Genomic DNA, 23,932 nt, shown 5'->3' with positions numbered 1-23,932 from the left:
TTAAGTGAAATTAAGTCTAAATAAGAGCTTGAGAATTTCATATAGTTGTCACATGATCTAGGTTTTGCATGATAAATGCATTGAAAATAAGAAAATTATCAACAAAAAATATCTTTATTTATGGGAGTAGAAATAACAATGGATGGGCAGAATAACTTGCTTCTTCTCTAAACTTTCCTAATAGTCTTTCACTAAAACATCATCTTCCTTCTAGGGGTTCCCTGTCGAGTTCACCAAGTATCTCTGTAATACCTGCATAGCCTTGACATCTATTAAGTTGTAGAATATATTCTGAGCTCAAACACAATGAGGTACCTCTGACAGAACAACCTACCAGCATGGAGTACAAAAACATCAATCATGTGAAACCTAACTTTTACTGTTCTCCATGACATAATAAAGGCTTTGGATAATGGCAACCAGGTAGACCAAGTGTTTCTTGATTTCTGAAAAGCATTTGACTCAGTACCACACTTATGCTTATTGTCAAAAGTACGAGCATATGGGGGTATCAACTGAAATTTATAACTAGATTGAGGATTTTTGGTACGGACAATGCACCATGTTATATTGGATGGAGAGTCCTCATCAGATGTAGGAGTAACTTCAGATGTGCTTCAGAGAAGAGTGTGGGACACTTGTTGTTCATGTTGTATATTAATTAACTTGTAGAACATTAATAGTAACCTCAGACTTCTTGCAGATGATGTAGTTATCTGTAATCAAGTACTGTCCGAAAGAAGCTTCATAAATATTTAGTCAGATCTTTGTAAGATTTCAAAGTGGTGCAAAGACTGACAACTTGCTTCAAATGTTCAGAAACGTAAAACTGGGAACTTAACAAAATGAACAAACTTAGTATCCTGTGACTACAATATGAATGACTCAGTTGGAATTGGTCAACTCATACAGATACCAGTGTCTCACACTTTGTAGGAATATTTACTGGAATTATCACAGAGATACTGAAGGACTTGAATTGGAACACTCCCTAAGATAATTTACATCTCTCCAGAAAATGTCAGTTACCGAAGATTCAAGAACCACCTTTAAATGACAACTCTAGCAATATACTACAATTCCCTCCCCAATCAAATTTCCATGTCGCAGTATTAAAGTTCAAAGTTAGGAATATTTCAGGTTTTAGAGAAATAAAACTCAGCATTCCAAGACACTGATTCTAAACACACTATTCTCCATAACTTGTCAAAACACTTCTGAACCAATGTGTTACAGTATTACTGTCCATTATCCCTGTAAGTATCAGAAGTTACTGCTCTCTGCCAATTACAGGACACTTTGTTGCAACAAATTTCCGACAGTTTTGTCGATGGGACTCTTCCCGAACAGCTCGTGTGCCAAGAGCTGATTTCTGTCATGTTTTTGGCTGGAGTCTCCAAACCTGAAAACTGACTTCACTAATCGTGGTAGACTACGACTGTGGTGGGCTGAACCATGTTGCTGGAGGCCAAGATGAGTGTCGGGTGCCCTGTGAAGTCTCCACTGCAGCCCCAGGTCTGCAGCACTGTAATATGCAGCTATCACTGTCAACCGCCCACTTGGGCCATTAGCAATGACAAAGCGTCACTTATCCTGAGCCTGCCTTTCTGTCGGATACCACGATTGATTAGTTTTTTTGGTGTTCTGTTTCTTTAATGTATTTAATCTTTCTCTGGTTCAGTAAACAGTTTACATCCCATATGTACAACTTCACATTAGCCTCTACATTAACCCTCTTGGGAATGACTCAATTTAACACTTTAAGTACTCCTTACTTACTTGAGAAACCTGCTACTTGAAATTTCCTTACTACCTACCCACCCATGACGGGCTTCTTGCTTGTTGTCGGGACTGCTTGTTCCTCCTTGCTCTTGTTCACTATGCCACAACATAGCCTTCCACTTTGGATATCTTGACACCTCACTAGCATTTTCCCTGTGTACTGGAGTGTATGCCAGTATGAAACTTCCTGGCAAATAAAAACTGTGTGCTAGACAGACTCAAACTCTAGACATTCAATAGCAACGGGCAAGTGCTCTACCAATTGAGCTACAAAAGCACGACTCACAACCCATCGTCAAAGCTTTACTTCCGTCAGTGGTAGAGCACTGTTTTGAACTGCCAAGAAGTGAATTGTGTTTTATTCATCTCACGACATACATTTGCAATCAATTTGGTTTGCGTACAAGGGACATGTCAAAAATTTATAATACGGTGTCACCTTGACACCTTATTGCACAACCCTAAAAAAATTCTTTCAGCTTCAAAACATAACCACGACTGTATCACACAATGTACAACTAATATTGTGTCCGAACATTACAGAATTATTTTTCCTACTCATCTTCATTAACTTACATTTTTCTACGTTTAGAGCAAACTGCCATTCATCATACCAACTGTCTTCTATCCTCTTTCCATTACATTAAAGCATCTTCAGCAAATAGTTCCACATTGCTGCTAATTGTGTTGTCAGATCATTTGTGAAGATAGACAACAAGAGAGTCCTATTACACTTCCCTGAGCCACTCGTGGCAGTACCCTGCGCCTTATGAATACTTGCTGTTGATGACAAAGTAATGACTTTCATCGTTTGATAAGTCTTCGAGCCATTTAGATCTCTGGGAACCAATTCGTATGCTCGGACCTCGGTTAACAGTCTGCAGTGGGACACTGTGTCAAACACTTCCTGGAAATCTAGGAATGTGGAATCTGCCTGTTGCTGTCCATCCTTGATTCACAGGATAACACGTGAAAAAAGAGAAAACCGAGTTTAACATGAGCGATGCTTTCTAAATCTGTGCTGATCTGTGGACAGAAGCTTCATGATAGATATTATTCCAGTATCATCTTATTATAGTGTACAAAACAAAGCTGACAACATTCAAGACTTGTCACAAAAGTTAAGGTTCACAGCAAAAATATGTATATTTACTGTTTGAATAGAGGATAGATTCACCACACACCAAAACCCCACCTTTACAAATATTGCAATGACACGCCAACAATAAAGAGAAAAAAATTGTTGTACATAACTAGTACGCCACCTTTCATTTACATGTCCATTCAAAACTGCACTAGTGTGTCCCTCTCGGGATTAACAGTGCTTTTCTACAGTTTCCTACGACCACTGCAACCAGGTGACTTAACCCCAAAACACACTGATGAGTGGAGGTCAAACTTTGAAAGTTTGGCAAACAGTTTGTCACAGTTATATCCTGTGAATCAAGGAATCAGAGCAATTTACCACAAACATCACACTTTGGCTGTTCGTCCACTGGTGCAAAAGAACTGCTCTGAAGCACGACATTTTGGCTACGGTTAGACGAGAGTTCGATTGCACATTTTCCATCCACCGAAGCAAATCTTTTGCTATGTGCGACCGCTTCGAAAGTGCTAATTTTTGTCAGTCTACTGCAGAATGCCAAGCTATGCAGCTTGTAATTTTCTCACTGAGTACAGTTACCTGTGAAAGCTTCAACAAAAGCAGAAATTATAGATTCATTCATTCGTGATAACCAGCTTTCATATCAGCACGAGAACTTGGAAAAGATGAAGTAAAATTCTGAAGAATTTACGGGGTACAAAAGAAGCTGTTTATGGAGCTGACTGAAAAAAAAAAATGAGGACACAAAGTGGAGGAAAAGTGTAGAGTGAGCATTCAGCATGATGAGCTAACAGTTCAAAATTTTGCATAATGCCGTAACTTGCAAGAAAGTCTCAAAAGTGAGCATAATTGTAAAAGCTGTGTGCACACTGCACAACTTTACCAGAAACAGAGAAGAGAGGGCATATTCAGTAAGTGAATATGGCTTTGAACAGGATCAAATTGGACAGCCAGTGCAAGCAGCTGACACCACTCCCATTGATATCACCACAAATATCTAACAATTATGAGCTCATTTAATGCAATATTTCCCAAAGCAGACTGCTGCTCTATCATGGCAATGGAAGTACTATATTAACGATAATTAAATCAAAATAAAAACAATTATCAGATGTGAAAGCACTTTATAAATTTCTTGTTGTTCAAATAAGAGTAGGAAATTTGAAAATCGGATGATAGTGAACAAATACAGCATCTAGAGATGGTGATAACTACTGTATATTTAAGATTTCAGACATATAACGATATTACAGAAATAACAAACAACATACTTATGACTTACATTAATTTCTTTTCCTAGAGCTTCCCACGCCTTTTCCACAGCAATTTTGTACGAATAGTCGGTTAAGCCCTAATTGTATTGACACGGGCGCGTCGCCATTGCTTCAGCCAGCTCGGCACAAATTACTTGGCCCCAGTTCGACATAACTAATCACTGTGAAAGAACACGCAATGCAGGGAGTGTCTCGCCAGCCACAAGGCAACTCCCAGGGCACTTATCACATGTGCTTGCATGCAGTCTGTGTTGCACACGCATTGCAGTTGTGCAACTGACGAGGTACAATACAGTATAGTGCGTCGGACTCCTAAGTGACTGCTGTCCGACCCTCATTGACATTTTGTTGCAGTTCCACTTTGCCAACGGATGAATCGCTTCTACATCTACATAAATACTCCACCAGCCACCGTACAGTGTATGACAAAGGGTGCCCTATACCTGTACTTGTCACTTCCTTTCTTGCTCCACTTGCAAACAGAGCCAAGGGGAAAACGACTCTCCATACGCCTCCATATGAGCCCTAATTTCCCGTACCTTACCTCCGTGGTCCTTACACACAATTTATGTTGGCGACGATAGAATCGTTCGGCGATTAGCTTCAAATCCTAGTTCTCTAAATTTTCACCACAGCATTTCTCGAAGAGAACATTGTCTTCCCTCCCGGGATTCCCACTTTTAATACGTATGTATTGTTCTAACCTGCCGGTAACAAATCTAGCTGCCCACCACTGAATTGTTTCGATGCCCTCCTCCGACCTGACCTGATAAAGGTCCCAAACATTTGAGCAATATTCAGGACAAGGATGCTCCAGCCTCCTACAGTGGTCACATTTACAGGTGAACCACTCTCTCCTAAAATTCTCCTAATAAACCAAAGTCGACCATTCACCTCCCCCACCTGAGTTCTTATATGCTCATTCCACCTCATATCGCTTGGCAACGTTACACACAGATATTTAAAGGACTCTACTGTGTCAAGCAGTACACTAGCTGCCATTCACCACACCAACTGGAAATTTTGCCTAAGTCATCTTGTATCTTCCTACAGTCACCCAACTTCGACAACTTACCGTACACTGTGGCATCATCAGCAAACAACTGCAGATTGCCGACCACCCTGTCTGCCGAATCATTTATGTCCAAAGAAAACAAGAGTGGTCCTATCCACTCCGCTGGGGCACTCCTCGCGACACCCTTGTCTACATCTACATCTACATTTATACTCCGCAAGCCACCCAACGGTGTGTGGCGGAGGGCACTTTACATGCCTCAGCCGTTACATCCCTTTTCCGTTCCAGTCGCGTATGGTTCGTGGGAAGAACGACTGTCTTAAAGCCTCCGTGCGCGCTCGAATATCTCTAATTTTACATTCGTGATCTCCTCGGGAGGTATAAGTAGGGGGAAGCAATATATTCGATACTTCATCCAGAGACACACCCTCTCGAAACCTGGACAGCAAGCTACACCGCGATGCAGAGCGCCTCTCTTGCAGAGTTTGCCAAACATCTCTGTAACGCTTGCCAAATAACCCTGTGACAAAACGTGCTGCTCTTCTTTGGATCTTCTCTATCTCCTTCGTCAACCCGACCTGGTACGGATCCCACACTGGTGAGCAATACTCGAGTACAGGTCGAACGAGTGTTTCGTAAGCCACCTCCTTTGTTGATGACTACATTTTCTAAGGACTCTCCCAATGAATCTCAACCTGGCACCCGCCTTACCAACAATTTATTTTATATGATTATTCCACTTTAAATTGTTCCGCATGTACACTCCCAGATATTTTACAGAAGTAACTTCTACCAGTGTTTGTTCTGGTATCATATACAATAAAGGATACTTCTTTCTATGTATTCACAATACATTACATTTGTCTATGTTGAGAGTCAGTTGCCACTCCCTGCACCGAGTGCCTATCCGCTGCAGATCTTCCTGCATTTTGCTACAATTTTCTAATGCTGCAACTTCTCTGTATACTACAGCATCATCCGCGAAATGCCGCGTGGAACTTCCGACACTATCTACTAGGTCATTTATATACATTGTGAAAAGCAATGGTTCGATAACACTCCCCTGTGGCACACCAGAGGTTACTTTAACATCTGTAGACGTCTCACATTGATACCAACATACTGTGTTACGTTTGCTCTTACTTTCTGTAGGCTCTTACTTTGTTTATCAGGCGACAGTGTGGAACTGTATCTAACGTCTACCGGAAATCTCCGACTAACACTCGCCATCGAGGACAACAAACTGGGTTCTATTACTTAAGAAGTCTTCAAGCCACTCATATGTGAAATTATTCCATACGCTCATATATTCCTTAACAACCTGCAACGGGGCACCGTGTCAAATGCTTTCAGGAAATACAGAGATATGGAATCTGCTTTAAGTGACTTCAACCCCAAATTAATTAACAGAGACCTTGAGGCCATAAACTCTAGCAAATAATTTTCCAAGAACTTAACATTTATGTGGCTTTACTCCAGAGTCCATGATACATTGTTCTTGAGGTAAGCAAAAGCAAAGGATATACTGCATAAATTAAGTTTGTATGGTTTTGTATGAGTATGCAATGTAGAAAGTAATTTAGATTTCATTTAGCAGAGAGAGCAGTTATTGGGTCGACAAGAAAGTACCTGTGATGTATGATCAATGTAACTGACTTGTTCATTCATATGAACTGTTAACACTGACTGTATTAGAAGAATGCATGTCATCTCTTGAGCTGAAAATACATTTGCACAAATCACTTGAGCTACATTACATTCCCAGTGTCAGCAAATGTGTGTGCTGTCAGAGTCCTGTCATACTCTTTCATCCTCAAATGCTTATTCGGGTCAAAATCAGCGAGAAACAGTTCACTTACAACTAAGTCAATTCTCCAAAACACACCTGATGGAGTTTGGTGGAGTATACACACACCATCACAGTATCTGCAAACATGTGACAGTGGTTCTACACTAGCAACGTGAATGAAGACATGTAATAATACGAGGCAGTATTTTGATGAAACACACTGTGGGCATGAACTGCAGGTGAATACAGAAAAGTTATGGTCCATCATGCTCACATTATCTGTACTGCAGAGGAAATTATCCTCTTGTGTAGTAATTCCTTGTGCTGGAACACAGTAACTCCCAAAGTGTGTCGACACCTCTTGCGGCATCACGAATTCATCGTGGGTCACATTATGAAGATTACTTTCTTCAAATGAAACATTGTCATTCTCATCAGAAATCTGAGTACACCTGAAACATCAAGATAATAAAAAGAAAAAAAAAATTAAAAAATACAGATCAACGAATTTATTCTGTCAAGAGTATATTATTAATTAATGAAAAATTCTTGAATTACTACGGAAGAAATAGCTTCATGTGACCGTAAAAAATAATTATTCGCTACTTCACCAAACTACAAACATATTTACACACAGAAAAGAACCTGTATTGCGAAACAGGTTCCTGAAGAAACTACATGCGAGTTTACCACAGAATAGTATAAGGGACAGTAGGGACAGACAAATGAAAATGAGGGAGATGGAATAAAGTATGTAAGCTGTTTATTATTTCAAAGGTAATCACCAAAATCATGGTCAAATGCCTTCATAGTAAATTGTCTGCAGTTGTCTATGGACCGTCACAGTACCAAGACATGCACCTCTTTGATCAAAGCAAATCAACAGCCACGAACGTCATCTTTCAAAGTTCCAAAAATATGAAAATCGCGCGAGGAGAGATCGGGACTGTATTGCCTGTGTGAGGGCTTCCCAGCAAAACTTCTACAGTGCACTCTAAACAACTTTGGCAAAATGTTTCACGGACCTATGTAACATACTATCTGTCTTCTTTTAGTAAGTGATTCCCTACTGTGTTTCGCTGATAAATGTCCGAGTTTCACGCTATGTATGCATGCTGTTATTGTATTTATTTTATATTCTGCTGAGCCAACAAGACTTATATTTCAAGTATCATTTCAATACTCAAGAATTTCTAGCCAGGAATAACAAAAATCTGTTATTTTCTTCTCATTTTTGGTGTTATTTTATTGCCGATCATGGTTTTATTTTCTGACAAGTGTCATGTTAAGAGTTTGATTGCTAATTTGTTGAGTGCCATTTATTCCTTTTTTTATGTATTATTTCACAGTTTTCCAGTGTTATATAGAAAACAAAAGTATACCTATCAATTACATTATATTTACTCATGTCACAGATCACAAGTCTTTGTTACTGGGATGGAAAGAAATCATTTCCATCAAATCGTTCCAATCAGATCAATTAAAGAAATAGTAATTCTGTAACCACATATTATGGAAAGTTTTTCAAAATAAAGCACTGCCATAATATCAAAGTTCTCTCTGTAGAAATTATACTGGCAATCTGCCCAAACTTCAGTGTAATGGGAAAGTAGCTGACTGCGTCCTCTTTCAAACACTGATAAATTGCCAATAAACAAGAGTAAACATCTGTGGACACGCGACATCCTGCAAATGCATTTCTGGCAGTAAAACAATGTTTGCTTATATATTTGTTCATTTTTTTCTGTTTTGTGACTGATGTTTGTGGTGATTGCCGGTCTGTTCCACAGCCAAGATCTAAGTTGAAAGGTGTCAATTCGGTTGTGCATTGGTGTTGCCACTGAATCTAAATCCATAAATAACTATCAGTCATCAGCGACTCGGGCTAGAATGTGCTGTCAAATCGACTTTTGTGTATATCACAATACTTTATTGAATCAATTGCTTGTCATCATCAGGTGGTATCTGTTGTTGTTGCTGCTGCTGGCAGTCAGCAACTGCCACTTATTGCGCGACGTTATGGTTTGAAGGTGTTTAGGAAACAAGGAGAAAAATAGGAAAGGTCATGGCAACAACAGAGACACTGGGTTGTGTAACAAACCACCTTGTCTTGATCTTGCCCAAACAACACCTTTTTAAAATATACATATGATCCAAAAAATCCAGACATCCACAAAAACAAATTTTTCATATTAGGTGCATTGCTCTACCACGTACTGCCAGGTACTCCATATCAGATACCTCAGTAATCATTAGACATTGTGAGATAGCAGAAAGGGCTGCTCTGCCGAACTCACGCACTTTGAACATGGTCAGGTGATTGGGTATCACTTGTGTCATATGTCTATACGTGAGATTTCCACACTCCTAAACATCCCTAGCTCCACTGCTTCCGATGTGACAGTGAAGCGGAAACGTGAAGGGACATGTACCGCACAAAAGTGTACAGGCCGACCTCGTCTGTTGACTGACAGCGACCGCCATCAGTTCAAGAGGATCATAATGTGTAATAGGCAGACACCTATCCAGACCATCATACAGGAATTCCAAACTGCATCAGATGTGAAAATTACCGAACTATCAGTTTAATAAGTCACAGCTGCAAAATACTAACACATTCTTTACAGACGAATGGAAAAACTGGTAGAAGCCGACCTTGGGGAAGATCAGTTTGGATTCCGCAGAAATATCGAAACACGTGAGGCAATACTGACCCTACGACTTATCTTAGAAAATAGATAAAAGAAAGGCAAACCTACGTTTCTAGCATTTGTAGACTTAGAGAAAGGTTTTGACAATGTTGACTGGAATACTCTTTTTCAAATTCTAAAGGTCGCAGGGGTAAAATACAGGGAGCGAAAGGCTATTTACAATTTGTACAGAAACCAGATGGCAGTTACAGGAGTCGAGGGACATGAAAGGGAAGCAGTGGTTGGGAAGGGAGTGAGACAGGGTTGTAGCCTGTTCTCAATGTTATTCAATCTGTATATTGAGCAAGCAGTAAAGGAAAGAAAAGAAAAGAAAAATTCGGAGTTGCTTTTATAGTCCATGGGGAAGAAGAACAAACGTTGAGGTTCGTTGATGACATTGTAATTCCGCCAGAGACAGCAAAGGACTTGGAAGAGCAGATGAATGGAATTGACAGTGTCTTGAAAGGAGGGTATAAGATGAACATCAACAAAAGCAAAACAAGGATAATGGCATGTAGTCTAAGTCGGGAGAAGCTGAGGGAATTAGATTAGGAAATGAGACACTTAAAGTGATAAAGGAGTTTTGCTATTTGGGGAGCAAAATAACTGATGATGGTCGAAGTAGAGAGGATATAAAATGTAGACTGGCAATGGCAAGGAAAGAGTTTCTGAAGAAGAGAAATCTGTTAACATCAAGTATAGATTTAAGTGTCAGGAAGTCGTTTCTGAATGTATTTGTATGGAGTGTAGCCACGTATGGAAGTGAAACATGGACGATAAATAGTTTCGACAAGAAGAGAATAGAAGCTTTCGAAATGTGGTTCTACAGAAGAATGCTGAAGATTAGATGGGTAGATCACATAACTAATGAGGAGGTATTGAATAGAATTGGGGAGAGGTTTGTGGCATAACTTGACAAGAAGGAGGGACCGGTTGTTAGGACATGTCCTGAGGCATCAAGGGATATAAATTTAGCATTGGAGGGCAGTGTGGAGGGTAAAAATCGTGGAGGGAGACCAAGAGATGAATGCACTAAGCAGATTCAGAAGGATGTAGGTTGCAGTAAGCACAGGATAGAGTAGCATGGAGAGCTGCATCAAACCAGTCTCAGGACTGAAGACCACAACAACAACAACAACAACAACAACAGGATCCACTGCAAGTACTACGACAGATGGGAGGTGAGAAAGCTTGGATTTCATGGTCGAGCAGTTACTCGTAAGCCACACATTGTGCCAGTAAATGCCAAAAGGCACCTCCCTTGGTATAAGGAGCGTAAACATTGGATGATAGAACAGTGGAAAAACATCGTGTAGAGTGACGAATCACGGTACAAAATGTGGCGATCCGGTGGCAGGTTGTGGGTATGGCGAATGCCCGGTGTACGTCATCTGCCAGCGTGTGTAGTGCCAACAGTAAAATTCGGAGGCGTTGGTGTTATGGTGTGGTGGTGTTTTTCATGGAGGGGGCTTGCAACTCTTGTTGTTTTGCTTGGCACTTTCACAGCACAGGCCAACAGTGATGTTTTAAGCACCCTCTTGCTTCCCACTGTTGAAGACCAATTCGGCGATGGCGACTGCATCTTTCAACACAGTTGAGCACCTGAACATAATGCACAGCCTGTGACAAGAGCGGTTACATGACAATAACATCCCTGTAATAGACTGGTCTGCAGTGTCCTGACCTGAATCCTATAGAATACCTTTGGGCTGCGTTTCTCCAAGAAACCTTCCGGCACCTGACTGAATGTATGCGTGCGTTGGTGGAAGCTGTCATCAAGGCTAAGGGTGGGCCAACACCATACTGAATTACAGCACTACAAATGGAGGGCACCAAGAACTTTGAAGTCATTTTCAACCATGTGTCTAGATACCTTTGATCACATAGTGTAGTTGTATGAATGCTCTGTATAACATTGAAAACACCACCTTAACTGTTGTCCTTTTTTTTAGTGAATGTAGTCTTGAAATTTTTTAATCAGATTGGGTATCAAGACTTTTAATGAATTGGAGATTAACAAAAACGTTATGTGAAATCTGTAGTTTCTGAGGATGCGGTCACGCTACAATCTAGTGAGCTGTTCTCGTACCTGGTATAGTGCGGGTAGGTGGGGAGTGGAATGGTGCTGCCTCCCGTCTCCAACAGCTCGGGCTGCTCCGACACGCCAGTGTGGCGATGTGGCTGGTCGGGTCGGAGCTGACTGTGGCGCAGAGGCACTGACGCTGCCGAGCCCCTGTGGAATGGCCGCTTCAAGTTCCGGGAGCGGCATATTCTGTTCTCCAGCATGTCCCCGTGTTGTGGATCTGCAACCGACAAACACGGTAACGTAACTGTCTGGTGGGCAGTTCGTGGAACCACACACCACCGAGGCATTCAGCATCTCTGAACATAAAATAATTTAGGTTTATGGTCTCTTCTGCAATTATCAGTCAAGTCGTGGAGTCATGTTGCCAAAACGTATACACTAATTTCCTACTCACCATTACCAGAAAAAGTGTTCAAGTTTGATGTCTAGCTCGTTCCTTTACAACCGATGGATCACAGACTCCTCTGCCTAGAGCTCGTCGAAGGGCCAACTGTACTGTCTGGAAAAATTTTCATGGCCAATGGTGGGGAGGAGGGAATCTTGACATTGGTTCTGTGCTGCCTCTTTATTCTACTTGACGCCTCTGCCATTTTCTCACCAGAGCTTTCCTGGTGTATTTTTACTAACTCCAGATACTATGCAGACCTGAACAAGCCAAGGAGCTGTTCCACACTAACGTCATTCTGGGATTCAGTCTTCACTGAGGCAGTGGAGCATTGAGTACATCACGATTTTGTCAACTGAGACAGTTGTAACCAACTGAGCTGTGCACGGGATACGGTGTTGGAAAAAATAAGTCGAGCACACTGATGTGACAGCAAGAGATGAAGTGGGCAGAAAACCAGTAGTCAACACCTGGGCCACCGCCACCGCCGCCGCCACCACCGCCAGTCAACTCTTCTAGTGGCAAGCAATTGGGGCCTCAGCACAGGAGTCTGCAGTCTAGCAGCTATAAAGGAACTGGACACGAACTTGGCACTTCACCTAAAGGTGACGAGTAGGAAACTCAGTGAACACTTTTGACAATACGAGACCAGATTCGGCTGATGGCCAGAGATTTCATCAGTGAAATTTCCTAAGAAAGCCTGCATTCACTTATTTACAGGTTGTTAGTCTGCATTAAGTTTCTCTTCAGATTCTTCGTAAGCCTTGTTTACTCTGGATTGAATCGGAGTGAGTACAAGGATACGAGCATCAGTATGAATTCACTTTCATCTGTGAAGAAGCGCTACACTAGACAAAATAGAAGATAAAAGTTGATAAAACAGTACAGCCTAAGAAACTTGCAGTATTGTTTTGGTGCTTATAATTGTCGCACAGAATATACCACTATACAAAGAGAGACACGGGCCAAAACTTTTATATCCAGATATGATTATTTTAGATGGTGGATTAGAAAAAGAATGTAGGTGTCTGAATTTGTACATAAGGGTGAAATGCATGGAGATGCTTTCCTTAGCATAATTCCAATGCTATCCACGCATCTTGGCTGATTATGTTCATGGACTCCACATTACAACAGAGGAGAAAATTTAAAACCAGAACACTTATTACAAACGACAATCATAAATTAAAGAAAGGCTAGCATTTACACTCTCACTATTAACAACTGAAAACATTTATGTTAGTAACTATCATTCCAGCAGCTGTTATGTATCAGATAGCTTGTGAAGTCTGCAGCGAGATTTTTTTTTACAGGGTGTTTCAAACAAAGTGTATGCCTCCATAGAATAATAAGTGACAGGAATATTTATTGAGATAGGCCCATGTAAGTAACACAACAATTTCTGCGGGGTTATTAAGCTAGTTTATTGAGGTACTTTCCAGAGAGTCACAGCAACAAAACAATTTTTTATATAGAATGTTTGTCTTTTCTATAATGTGGCTGATATACTTACACCAACTGTGTACAGAAACACTTTTTCATCACATTTAAGAATATTATGAGAAGGAAAGTTGCTACTCACAGTATAGTGGAGAAGCTGAGTCACAGATAGGCACAACAAAAAGTGTTACACACACACACACACACACACACACACACACACACACACACCGTCCTATCACCACCTACTCCAGTCCAGTCACAACAATCACCTGTCCCTTCAAAGGCAAGGCTACCTGTGAAACCAGTCATGTGGTCTACAAGCTAGCTGCAACCACTGTGCTGCATTCTCTATGTAGGCATGACAACCAACAAGCTGTCTGTCCACACTATGTGGTGAGTAGCAACTTTCCTTCTCACAATATTGTTACATTCCATCCTGGATTTTCCATCACAACTAGTTTGAGAGAGAGAGCCTTTATAAAGTGTTTGAGGTAGATGTAACATACTGTACATAATAATTAGCTGTGTACAGATGGGTTTTCTGGAGGTGGAATGTCGATGTAAGTGACATGTTCAAATGTGTATACACATTCCTGAATGCACAACACGATGCACCTTCTAAACAACCTGTGCATCAGCTGTAGCATCACCGTTGTCACAGAGCACCAAGCCTCCTCAATGCACTGTCAGTTGTCTCGTTTGCTTAGACTGGCGACAGTCACTTTATCCCACCATATACACGGCAAATTGGACCACACAAACAAGTGGGCTTGAGGGAACTGTTTAGACATCCAAAGAGTACACTGGCACGTTGCCGATGCTCGGCGAATAGCGACAAAATGCCAATGAAGCAGCTAGGGCTTATATCCCGAGATATCCCGGACGAAGAGCTCCACCGGGCATTACATTCTTACGTGCTGCACGACAACTTCAGGGAACAAGTAGTTTGAGAAGGTGCAAGAGTAAAAGAAAGATCAGCAAGAAGTGAGAAGATGGAGGGGTTTGTTTTGGCTGCAATGCACCACAGTCCACACGTCAGCTTGCGAGACGGTGGTGCAGTCACTAACATCAGCATTACATCTGTGTGACGTACAGTACTGGGTCACAGGTTTCACCCATACCATCACAGTCACTGGCACACGAGTTGTGTAAAAACAATTTAAATTGCAGAGCTACTTTCCGCAAATGGCCTGCATACTTTCATTCTTGACACCTCACAAAGTGTTATGTTCTCCAGTGAAACCACATTCTCTAAATTACGGTGCAGTGAACTGTCACAATAACATTACTAGGCCACATAAATCCTAGGCAGGTACATCCTGTTGACCGTCAATGGAGATGTTGCATTAATCTATTAATGTGTGGTGTGGAATCCTTGGGATGAAATCATCAGTCCACACTACTTCGCAGGTACACTGACAAGCAAGACATATCGTCGACAGTTTAGGAGCTCTTCTTGAAAATGCCCGTCCAAACATTAGAGGTCGTATCTGGATGCGGCACAATGGTGACCCAGCCTGTTGTGCAAGCACTTACTTAACAACAGACTCCCTGGAAGACGGTTGGTGGCAGGAATGTCCCACAAGGTCGTCCGATTTAACACCAGAACATTTCATTCTGTGGGGAACTCTACAGAATCGTATTTATGTCACTAAATCCACAATCTCAGATGACATCGAACGGCGCACTGAGGAGCCTTGTCGCTCTATTACACTGGTGACATTACACTTCCCTCGCAGGCTGTTTAGATGGCACACTGCGCCGTGCAGTCACAAACATGGGCACACATTTGAACACCTCACCTATATCGACAGTCTGCCACCAGAACATTCATCTGCTTACAGCCAAGTAACATGTACAACACATTTCATCCACCCGCTAACACTTTAAATCCCATTTCTACCACATTTAGTTTGTGAACTAGAAACCTTCAAACTGATTTGAACACGGTTGACTGAAGTACATGAGCTACGCGATAGAAAATTTAAAAACTAACAAAGAGATAGAGGGGCTGGCCAGTACTTACCTCAGCTCAGTACAGCCGATAGATACACAAAAAACAACCGAAAATTTACGTTCCTAGCCTTCGGAATAAATGTTCCTTCATCAGGGAGGAGAGGGGGGGGGAAAGAAAGGGAAGACAGAAAGTGGATTTAGTTACTCACAACCCAGGTTATGAAGCAACAAGGAAAGGAAAACAGGGAGGGTAGCAAGGATGGAGGCATGGTTGTCAGAGGGAAGCCAAAGATCATATATGAGATTTTCCATTAATTATTTAAAATTTAAAAACTGTACCTTGCTACAATTTTCTGGAGAATAACTCCACAAATTATCTTCATAACACCACAGAAAGTGCAATGTTTCACATGTGGACCTAATTAAACAAATATTACTGTTACCTTTTACTTTGTAAGTTACAAGGACATAAACTTTATCTTAAACACACTGTATGTAAAGCATATTAAGAATCTTATCAAAGTACGTATAAAGAAGATAATGCCAAAAAAAATAAAAAACAGATATTGTCACATAGGTTACTTCATAAATCGACTAGACGGTTTGTAAGAAGATAGATAGCGTGATGCCAGGTAAATCTTTTATATTAATCATGTCATTCCATTCCAAATGGTCTAGAGGTTCCCACATGACCATCACACATTTTGGTGAAATTTTGAGAGAACAAATCGCACATGTTCCCAATGAACAGTGCTGAAGTTTCATTGACTTTACTTCAATACTTCGGGAGATATACAGGTAGTCATTTGTTTGAAACTATAGCACAGCTATCAAGTGTACCTGTGAGTATTCGGCAACTTTGAAACATAATTACGTTAACACTTTCTTACAAGAAACAAAACTAGGTCATCTTGTACAACTTCTGTACTCTGTTAAGCGAAATTGACAAAATAAAAATAAAATAAAGATCTCCCGGCAAACTTGCATATGGATAATTAGAAGTCCAATCAGTCAAGAAAACAGACACCTGGGAGAAAAAAGAAAAAGGAGAGAGGAAAAAAAGTGAAGTTTAGCTTCCTACATCTCTGGAAGTAATTGTGCAATAAATTTACTAATAATTTACAAATTAAGGGCAAAGTTGATGCTTTATCCAAAGAAAATTCCAAAAATGGTTATATTTGGCCCACTTTTACAAAAGTACAAGCAAAATCTTTTAAACAATTTTAATTAGAAAGATTGTGTTAGACACCATTTAAAAGCCTATATTTGGTTTTGGAATGTGAGCATACAAGCCCATAAAAAAGAATGATAAAATGAGACCATGTTCTAATAGTATTCAAATTAAATCTGACATCTTTTTATTATGTTCTGCAATGGTTTAGTACTCTCTAGGGATGGCAATCCCAAAAGTCTTTATGATCAGAATGTGTAAGTCCAAATAACACAAAAAACTTCAAACAATCAAACTTGTTATAAACTTCACAATCTAACTGTGCATTACCGAGGCAGTGGAGATGATAGTAACAAAATTGTTGTGTAAGAGCTGCAGCACACATCTTAAAAACAGCTTGCAGGTTTTTCACCACTGTCGCATTGTGTACATTTTGGTGAAGGTCACAACAGTCTTCCTGGCTGTTTTTGGAATGGATACATGGTACAAAGAATTATTAATATATCTTTTTATTATGTAATGCTATTGATATGCTGGTTTAATTCTGGTTTAAGGTATAGTTTACTCTGTGCTAGTGTAGTTTGCTGTTAATGTGGATCGTTAGTGTACACATGAGAATAGTGTAAATGTGAGGTATGGTCCACGGTGGCTTTACTATTGCTGGTTCCCTATTGCCATAGGAAATTCACCCGATAGTGTAACAGTAACCAAGGGACAGTTTCTTTACTAGAGGTGCCCAAACCTGATAAGGGTTTCTTTGCACAGGATCACAAGCTGACACTACACTTCTGTAAGTGTCAGGGGGCCAAAGTAGAAGAGGTCTCTTTCAGAACCCTATGCTTACGTTTAAATCAAGCTACTTGAGTCTTTTACAGGTGTCATCAACTTGCTGTAGAATGTCAGGAGAAGAACTATACTGCTGGCCAGATGATGTCACTCATGGGATTGATTGGGAATAAATTTTGGTAAGGTAGAACCCAAAAAATTACTTTTCACGTGTGTTTGCCTCAAATTATTAGACCCACAAAAACAGAGAAAATAATTCTTTTTATTGGAATACTTATTCCATGGCAATTTTTATAAAAAGAATTATGTAGAGCTGAATTCTCTCTCTCTCTCTCTCTCTCTCTCTCTCTCTCTCTCAGAGTGTGTGTGTGTGTGTGTGTGTGTGTGTGTGTGTGTGTGTGTGTGTGTGTGTGTGTGTCCACATCAAAAGATGTGATTTGAGAATCAGTAGAACATGAATCATATTTCTACATCGTTGTTCTTCTTAGTGCCTGGTATCCTCATATTTTAAAACCAAATACAGTGTTTTAGGTGGTTTAGAACATGGTTTTTCAAATGGAAATGGTTTAAGAGAGTTTGCAAAAGACTTTTTGGTATAAGTGAGCCCAAAGCAGCCATTTTGGCATTTTCCATAAAAAATTGTCAACATTGCCCTAAATTTGTAAACTATTGGGAAGCAGTAAGAGAATTAAATTTTATATTCCAAGACCTTGTATTGGCATGTTATTACAAGCCGAGTTTCAGGTTTATCCAGCAGTTACTTTCAAAGATATAAAAATCTCAAAATCAAACCTTTTTTGAGTACTTACTTTTTCAGTCAATTTTGCTTCAAATTATCCATATGAAACCTGTTCATCAAGTATTTTTCTATTGTTTCGCTTAAGAGAGAGCAAAAAGTTGTACAGGGTGCACAAGTTGTGTTTACTTCCAGAAAAAGCTGCTGGAGATCTTATTTCTCCAGCTTGCTGCAAACTCAAAGGAGCCCTGTTGACAGCTGTCCTACGAGGTCAAACGAGTGACTATATTTATGCCAGTATTACAATCGTGAAAGTAAAACTTTATAAATGTTGATTGGGAACATGTACAATTGTTCACACAAAGTTCCAACAAAATTCATAATGGTCGTGTGGGAATTTTTTTTGAACTTAAGCCACTCGGCACGAAATGGCTCTATCATCAAAAATCCCCAACAGAACAGCGACACACTAGTGTGTTGCAGAAGGCCTTCACAAGCACAACCTTTCCCTACTTTTGGTCGTCTATCGAGACCTTCGGGATTAATTCAGTGTAGATCTTTCGAGTCGCCACATCCTCAGTGATAATCGTACGTACTGTCATCTTATCGATGCCAACTGCATCCGTGACCAGATGCGTACTCAACCGACGGTCTGAATTTGGCACTTCGTGCACACACTGCACACGATTGTTAATTGTTACATCAATGGCTGTCCGGCACGAGGCTCGTCCTACACACTCACTCCTTGCGACACACTTGCATCCTCTAACACACTGTAGTCGTACTCAACGTTCCTGCCCCTATTTGCCCTGTCCGACAGAGAATCTGACGGCCTAGCACTATTCAATCATTTACTGCATTTTGTGCTCGCACCAAGTCACTCGACAGGGTTCCTCTAAAAACACGATCTCACATGACGCGACTGCTGGCAGCAGCGATCACGAGAATGTACAGCCACGAGAAGAGCGGGATCTGTGCGGCCACTACTCACAGGAACGACTACTGTGTTCGGTGTGTCACTCTGCCACACCGTTCTGCATCTGCAGTGGCAATCTGAGCAGCAGTCGGTACTACAGTAACAACGATCTGTTACAAATCTGTTACTTCGAGGACAGCTCCAAATCACATGCCCTGTAGCACATATTCTGCCGATCCCAAATCACCGCCATTTGTGACTTCAGCAATGTCGAATGAGAGCTCATCGGAGGGCGAAGTGGAAGTCTGGTTGTGTTTTCTGATGACAGTCAGTCCTGTTTCGTTTCTTTACCGTTTCCTGAGTCACAGACCGGGCTCCAATGACCGTAGCAGAACTGTGATCTTGCATATGTTACCTAGACAAATGTCTTCCCAAAATTTCCTTGCACTAAAACAATTATTTTTCGGTGTTGCAATATTTTTCCCATCGGAGCATCTCTTGGCACAGGTAAAGCATTCCCTTATTGAACGTACGAGACCAAACCCATCAATACATGCATTACATGTCAGTGTATACAGGGTGTTACAAAAAGGTACGGCCAAACTTTCAGGAAACATTCCTCACACACAAAGAAAACAATGTGAACATGTGTCCGGAAACGCTTAATTTCCATGTTAGAGCTCATTTTAGTTTCGTCAGAATGTACTATACTTCTTCGATTCACCGCCAGTTGGACCAATTGAAGGAAGGTAATGTTGACTTCGATACTTGTGTTGACATGTGACTCATTGCTCTATAATACTAGCATCGAGCACATCAGTACGTAGCATCAACAGGTTAGTGTTCATCACGAACGTGGTTTTGCAGTCAGCTCAATGTTTACAAATGCGGAGTAGCCAGATGCCCATTTGATGTACGGATTAGCATGGGGCAATAGCCGTGGCACGGTACATTTGTATCGAGACAGATTTCCAGAACGAAGGTGTCCCGACAGGAAGACGTTCGAAGCAATTTATCGGCGTCTTAGGGAGCACGGAACATTCCAGCCTATGACTCGCAACTGGGGAAGACCTAGAACGACGAGGACACCTGCAACAGACGAGGCAATTCTTCGTGCAGTTGGCAATAACTCTGCTGCTGTACAAGGTAACGTTGACCACGTCACTGTACAGAGTGTGCTACGGGAGAACCAGTTGTTCCCGTACCGTGTACAGCGTGTGCAGGCACTATCAACAGCTGATTGGCCTCCACGGGTACAGTTCTGTGAATGGTTCATCTGACAGTGTCAATCCTCATTTCAGTGCAAATGTTCTCTTTATGGATGAGGCTTCATTCCGACTTGATCAAATTGTAAATTTTCACAATCGACATGTGTGGGCTGACGAGAATCAGCACGCAATTGTGCAATCACGTCATCGACACAGATTTTCTGTGAACGTTTGGGCAGGCATTGTCGGTGATGTCTCGATTGGGCCCCACGTTCTTCCACCTACGCTCAATGGAGCACGTTATCACGGTTTCATACGGGATACTCTACCTGTGCTGCTAGAACATGTGCCTTTACAAGTACGACAACATGTGGTCCATGCACAATGGAGCTCGTGCACATTTCATTCCAAGTGTTCGTACGCTTCTCAACAACAGACTCGGTGACCGACAGATTGGTAAAGGCGGACCATTTCCGTGGCCTCCACGCTCTCCTGACCTCAACCCTCTCGACTTTCATTTATGAGCGCATTTGAAAGCTCTCGTCTACGCAACGCCGGTACCAAATGTAGAGACTCTTCGTGCTCGTATTGTGGACGGCTGTGATACAATAAGCCATTCTGCAGGGCTGCATTGGCGCATCAGAGATTTTGTGCGACGGAGGGTGGATGCGTGTATCCTCGCTAACGGAGGATATTTTGAACATTTTCTGTAACAAAGTGTTTGAAGTGACGCTGTTGCGTTCTGTTGCTGTGTGTTTCCATTCCATGATTAATGTGATTTGAAGAGAAATAATAAAATGACCTCTAACGTGGAAGGTAAGCATTTCCGGACGCATGTCCACACAACATATATTCTTTCTTTGTGTGTGAGGAATGTTTCCTGAAAGTTTGGCTGTACCTTTTTGTAACACCCTGTATAAAGAGGTCAGAGCACGGTCAAAGACGTTGATGCGAGCAAAATTTGCTGGTAACTGTATAGCACTAAAGTGGGCAAAAGTGACTTCATGAACGGCAGCCACAGTACGTAATGTCATAGGAGGAGGTCAACGGTAGGAATTCCACTAACCAATAGCCAGGTGGTCAAAAGCACTTGGTAATTTTAACCACTTCATGTTGAAAGCTCAATTAACATTCTACTGTTTTACCAGCAATACGCGTGGAATAAGAGAAGCAACTGGGGCACAATCAGCCAAGCCACTCTGTTATCGGTTGCGGGACTCACCGAGCATCCAGTAGTTGCTGTACGCGCCGTTACGGTCCCCGCTCTCCGGCGGCACTCTGACGAAGCACTTGTAGGATGACAGGATGCAGCGTATCGAGTTCTGGCACATCTTCTTCTTGTGTCTGAAGTAGGGGTAGCGGTTCGAGATGTAGGCGTAGATCTCCGACATCGTCGATCTCCTGCCACACAAACAAAAGCGTACGTCACAATCCAGACAATTCAAAGGATGTCCCAGAGTCTGAACTACGGGCCGAGTGTACATTTTGGCACCTTTACTGCAAGTCCCTGTATCTCTGTTGTATAACTAGAGGCATAAATAGCAGTTGTGTACATTTTCTTGCTTTAAAGCTGACGAGAAAAGCCGTTGCCGAAATGGTATATTCTAGTATTTTTATTTATTTACAATATTGGGGACCACGGCATTATACATTCTGCTACCTCGGGAGCAGAATATTACTTTGTGGACAACACAAGGAGGACATAAAAAATTGGCCAGGTGCGAGAACAACTCGGGCTCTGGGGGGTTCTGTACAAACTTTAATTTTGTATGCAAAATCAACAATATTGACATTTTTTGCCTGGCATTGACAGTGATACTGGCTATATACCGGTCCCAGGGTTTTTAAGAGTTTCAAGAATGTTTTAGTTTCAAGTTTGACACCCAATAACAAAAGACAAAAAATATTTTTTGTGTGATATAATTACAAATTAATAATTTTCTGATTTTTTCCCTTTATTTGCACTGTGAAACCTTGCTTCTTGCCGAATTTCATCGTTCTACGTCAACAGGAAGTAGCCTGCAGGTTGACGAGTTAACTTGAGACTATCAAAATATGTGACAAAATGGCCGTATCTTTTAATCGCACTGACTTAGAAGCCGAGCTAACATTCATTACATCGTCAACGAACCGTAGACTTTACTGATATAAACTTCAACTTGATACATCTAATCGTTCCCAAGAAAAAGGGGTCTGAACAGATGTACGGACAGACAACAAATGACAAAAAAAAAAATTAATTTCTGAAGTGACATAATTATGAGTTTTGATTATGAAGTATAGTTGCCACTTACCATATAGCGGAGATGCTGAATCACAGGAAGGCACGACAAGAGACTGTCACACAATTGGTTTCGGCAAATAAGGCCTTTGCCAAAATTAGACGGAGCCAGACTGCAAGCAACAGGGCTAATAGGAGAGGCAACTGGATGGAGATGAGGAGGAGGAGGAGGAGGAGAAGGGATAGCGGGGAGGGGGGGGGGGGCGGCAGTAAAGTGGTGCTGGGAGCGTGCAGGGACAAGGTGGAGAGTGGGCAGTTGGGTGGTTAGACGGAGCGCAGACAGAGGGAGCGAGCTGAGAGGTAGCGCAAAAGAAGGTGGTTGGTGGAATGAGGGTTGTGTAGTGCTAGAATGGGAATAGGGAAGGGGTAGATGGGTAAGGACAATGACTAACGGGAACATAGGACACAATCCTGGAAGAGTTCCGACTACCTCTCACCGTGCCCTGAAATGAGAAATGTAGTGTCCACTACCCTTCCTACCAATCTCGCTGTGGAATTCCACCGCCCTCCGAACCTGTACCATATAGTCATCCAGCCCTACACAACCACTGCTCCCAAGCTCCCAAGCCCTTGCCTCATGGCTCATATCTCTGAAATAGGCCAAGATGCACGACCTGTCCCATACATTCTCCCACCACCACCACCTACTCCAGTCCGGTCACAAACCACCTATCCCACCAAAGGCAGGGCTACCTGAGAAACCAGTCATGTGATCTACAAGCTAAGCTGCAACAACTGTGCAGCGTTCAACACGAACATGAGAACCGACAAGCTGCCTGTCCACATTAACGGGGGCAGGGCGTCAAACGGGCCGACTTGGAGCAGGGAAGGCACCACAGGACATTTTAATTTCTACTGTCTATACTTTTACAAATAAATTCAAAAAACTTTGTCAGCATGACCAGGAAGGATTCAGGATTCACACTCGTAGCAGCGGAAGTTCAAAAACATAAGAAAATAAAAAAATTTTACATGGGGAACTTCTTCATTTTCTCTTACTATTGGCTGAATTTGTTACGATAGGTACATTTTTCTTCATAAGTATCAGAGATTCTTTGATGAATTTTGCACAGCATACAAACCATACTTACAGGCGTATGGAACTCCAGAATATATTTAATTTTAGAAAAAAAAATGAATGAGCTGTTACATTTTAAACTTCATATTTAGGAAAAAAACTCAAATTTTATAGTTAATTATCTCAATTTTTACCACAGTTTTTAATAGATTTGGAAAATTCTACAGTTTCGCTTTAAGAAGTTTGTGTTTAATAAGCTGTGCAAAATTCATCGCTGACTCTCTCACTTAT

At 41.4% G+C, this 23,932-nt stretch overlaps 1 protein-coding gene across 1 annotated transcript in view; it reads right to left on the bottom strand.

The window, feature by feature from the left end:
* The window catches only part of LOC126295266 (uncharacterized), a 710,311-nt gene that overhangs the window by 432,414 nt on the left and 253,965 nt on the right, over positions 1 to 23,932 (bottom strand). The window contains exons 21-23 of the mRNA XM_049987689.1: positions 21,565 to 21,743; positions 11,745 to 11,958; positions 7,240 to 7,417 (exon numbers count right to left, since the gene is read on the bottom strand). Of these exons, the coding sequence (XP_049843646.1) occupies positions 7,240 to 7,417; positions 11,745 to 11,958; positions 21,565 to 21,743 (571 nt within the window). The remainder of the gene's footprint in view (positions 1 to 7,239; positions 7,418 to 11,744; positions 11,959 to 21,564; positions 21,744 to 23,932) is intronic.

This window comes from Schistocerca gregaria, chromosome 11 (assembly GCF_023897955.1).
Source record: "Schistocerca gregaria isolate iqSchGreg1 chromosome 11, iqSchGreg1.2, whole genome shotgun sequence".
NCBI classification, from domain to species: domain Eukaryota; kingdom Metazoa; phylum Arthropoda; class Insecta; order Orthoptera; family Acrididae; genus Schistocerca; species Schistocerca gregaria.
The sequence above is the reverse complement of the archived record's forward strand: the minus strand, read 5'-3'. Positions and strand labels throughout refer to the sequence as shown.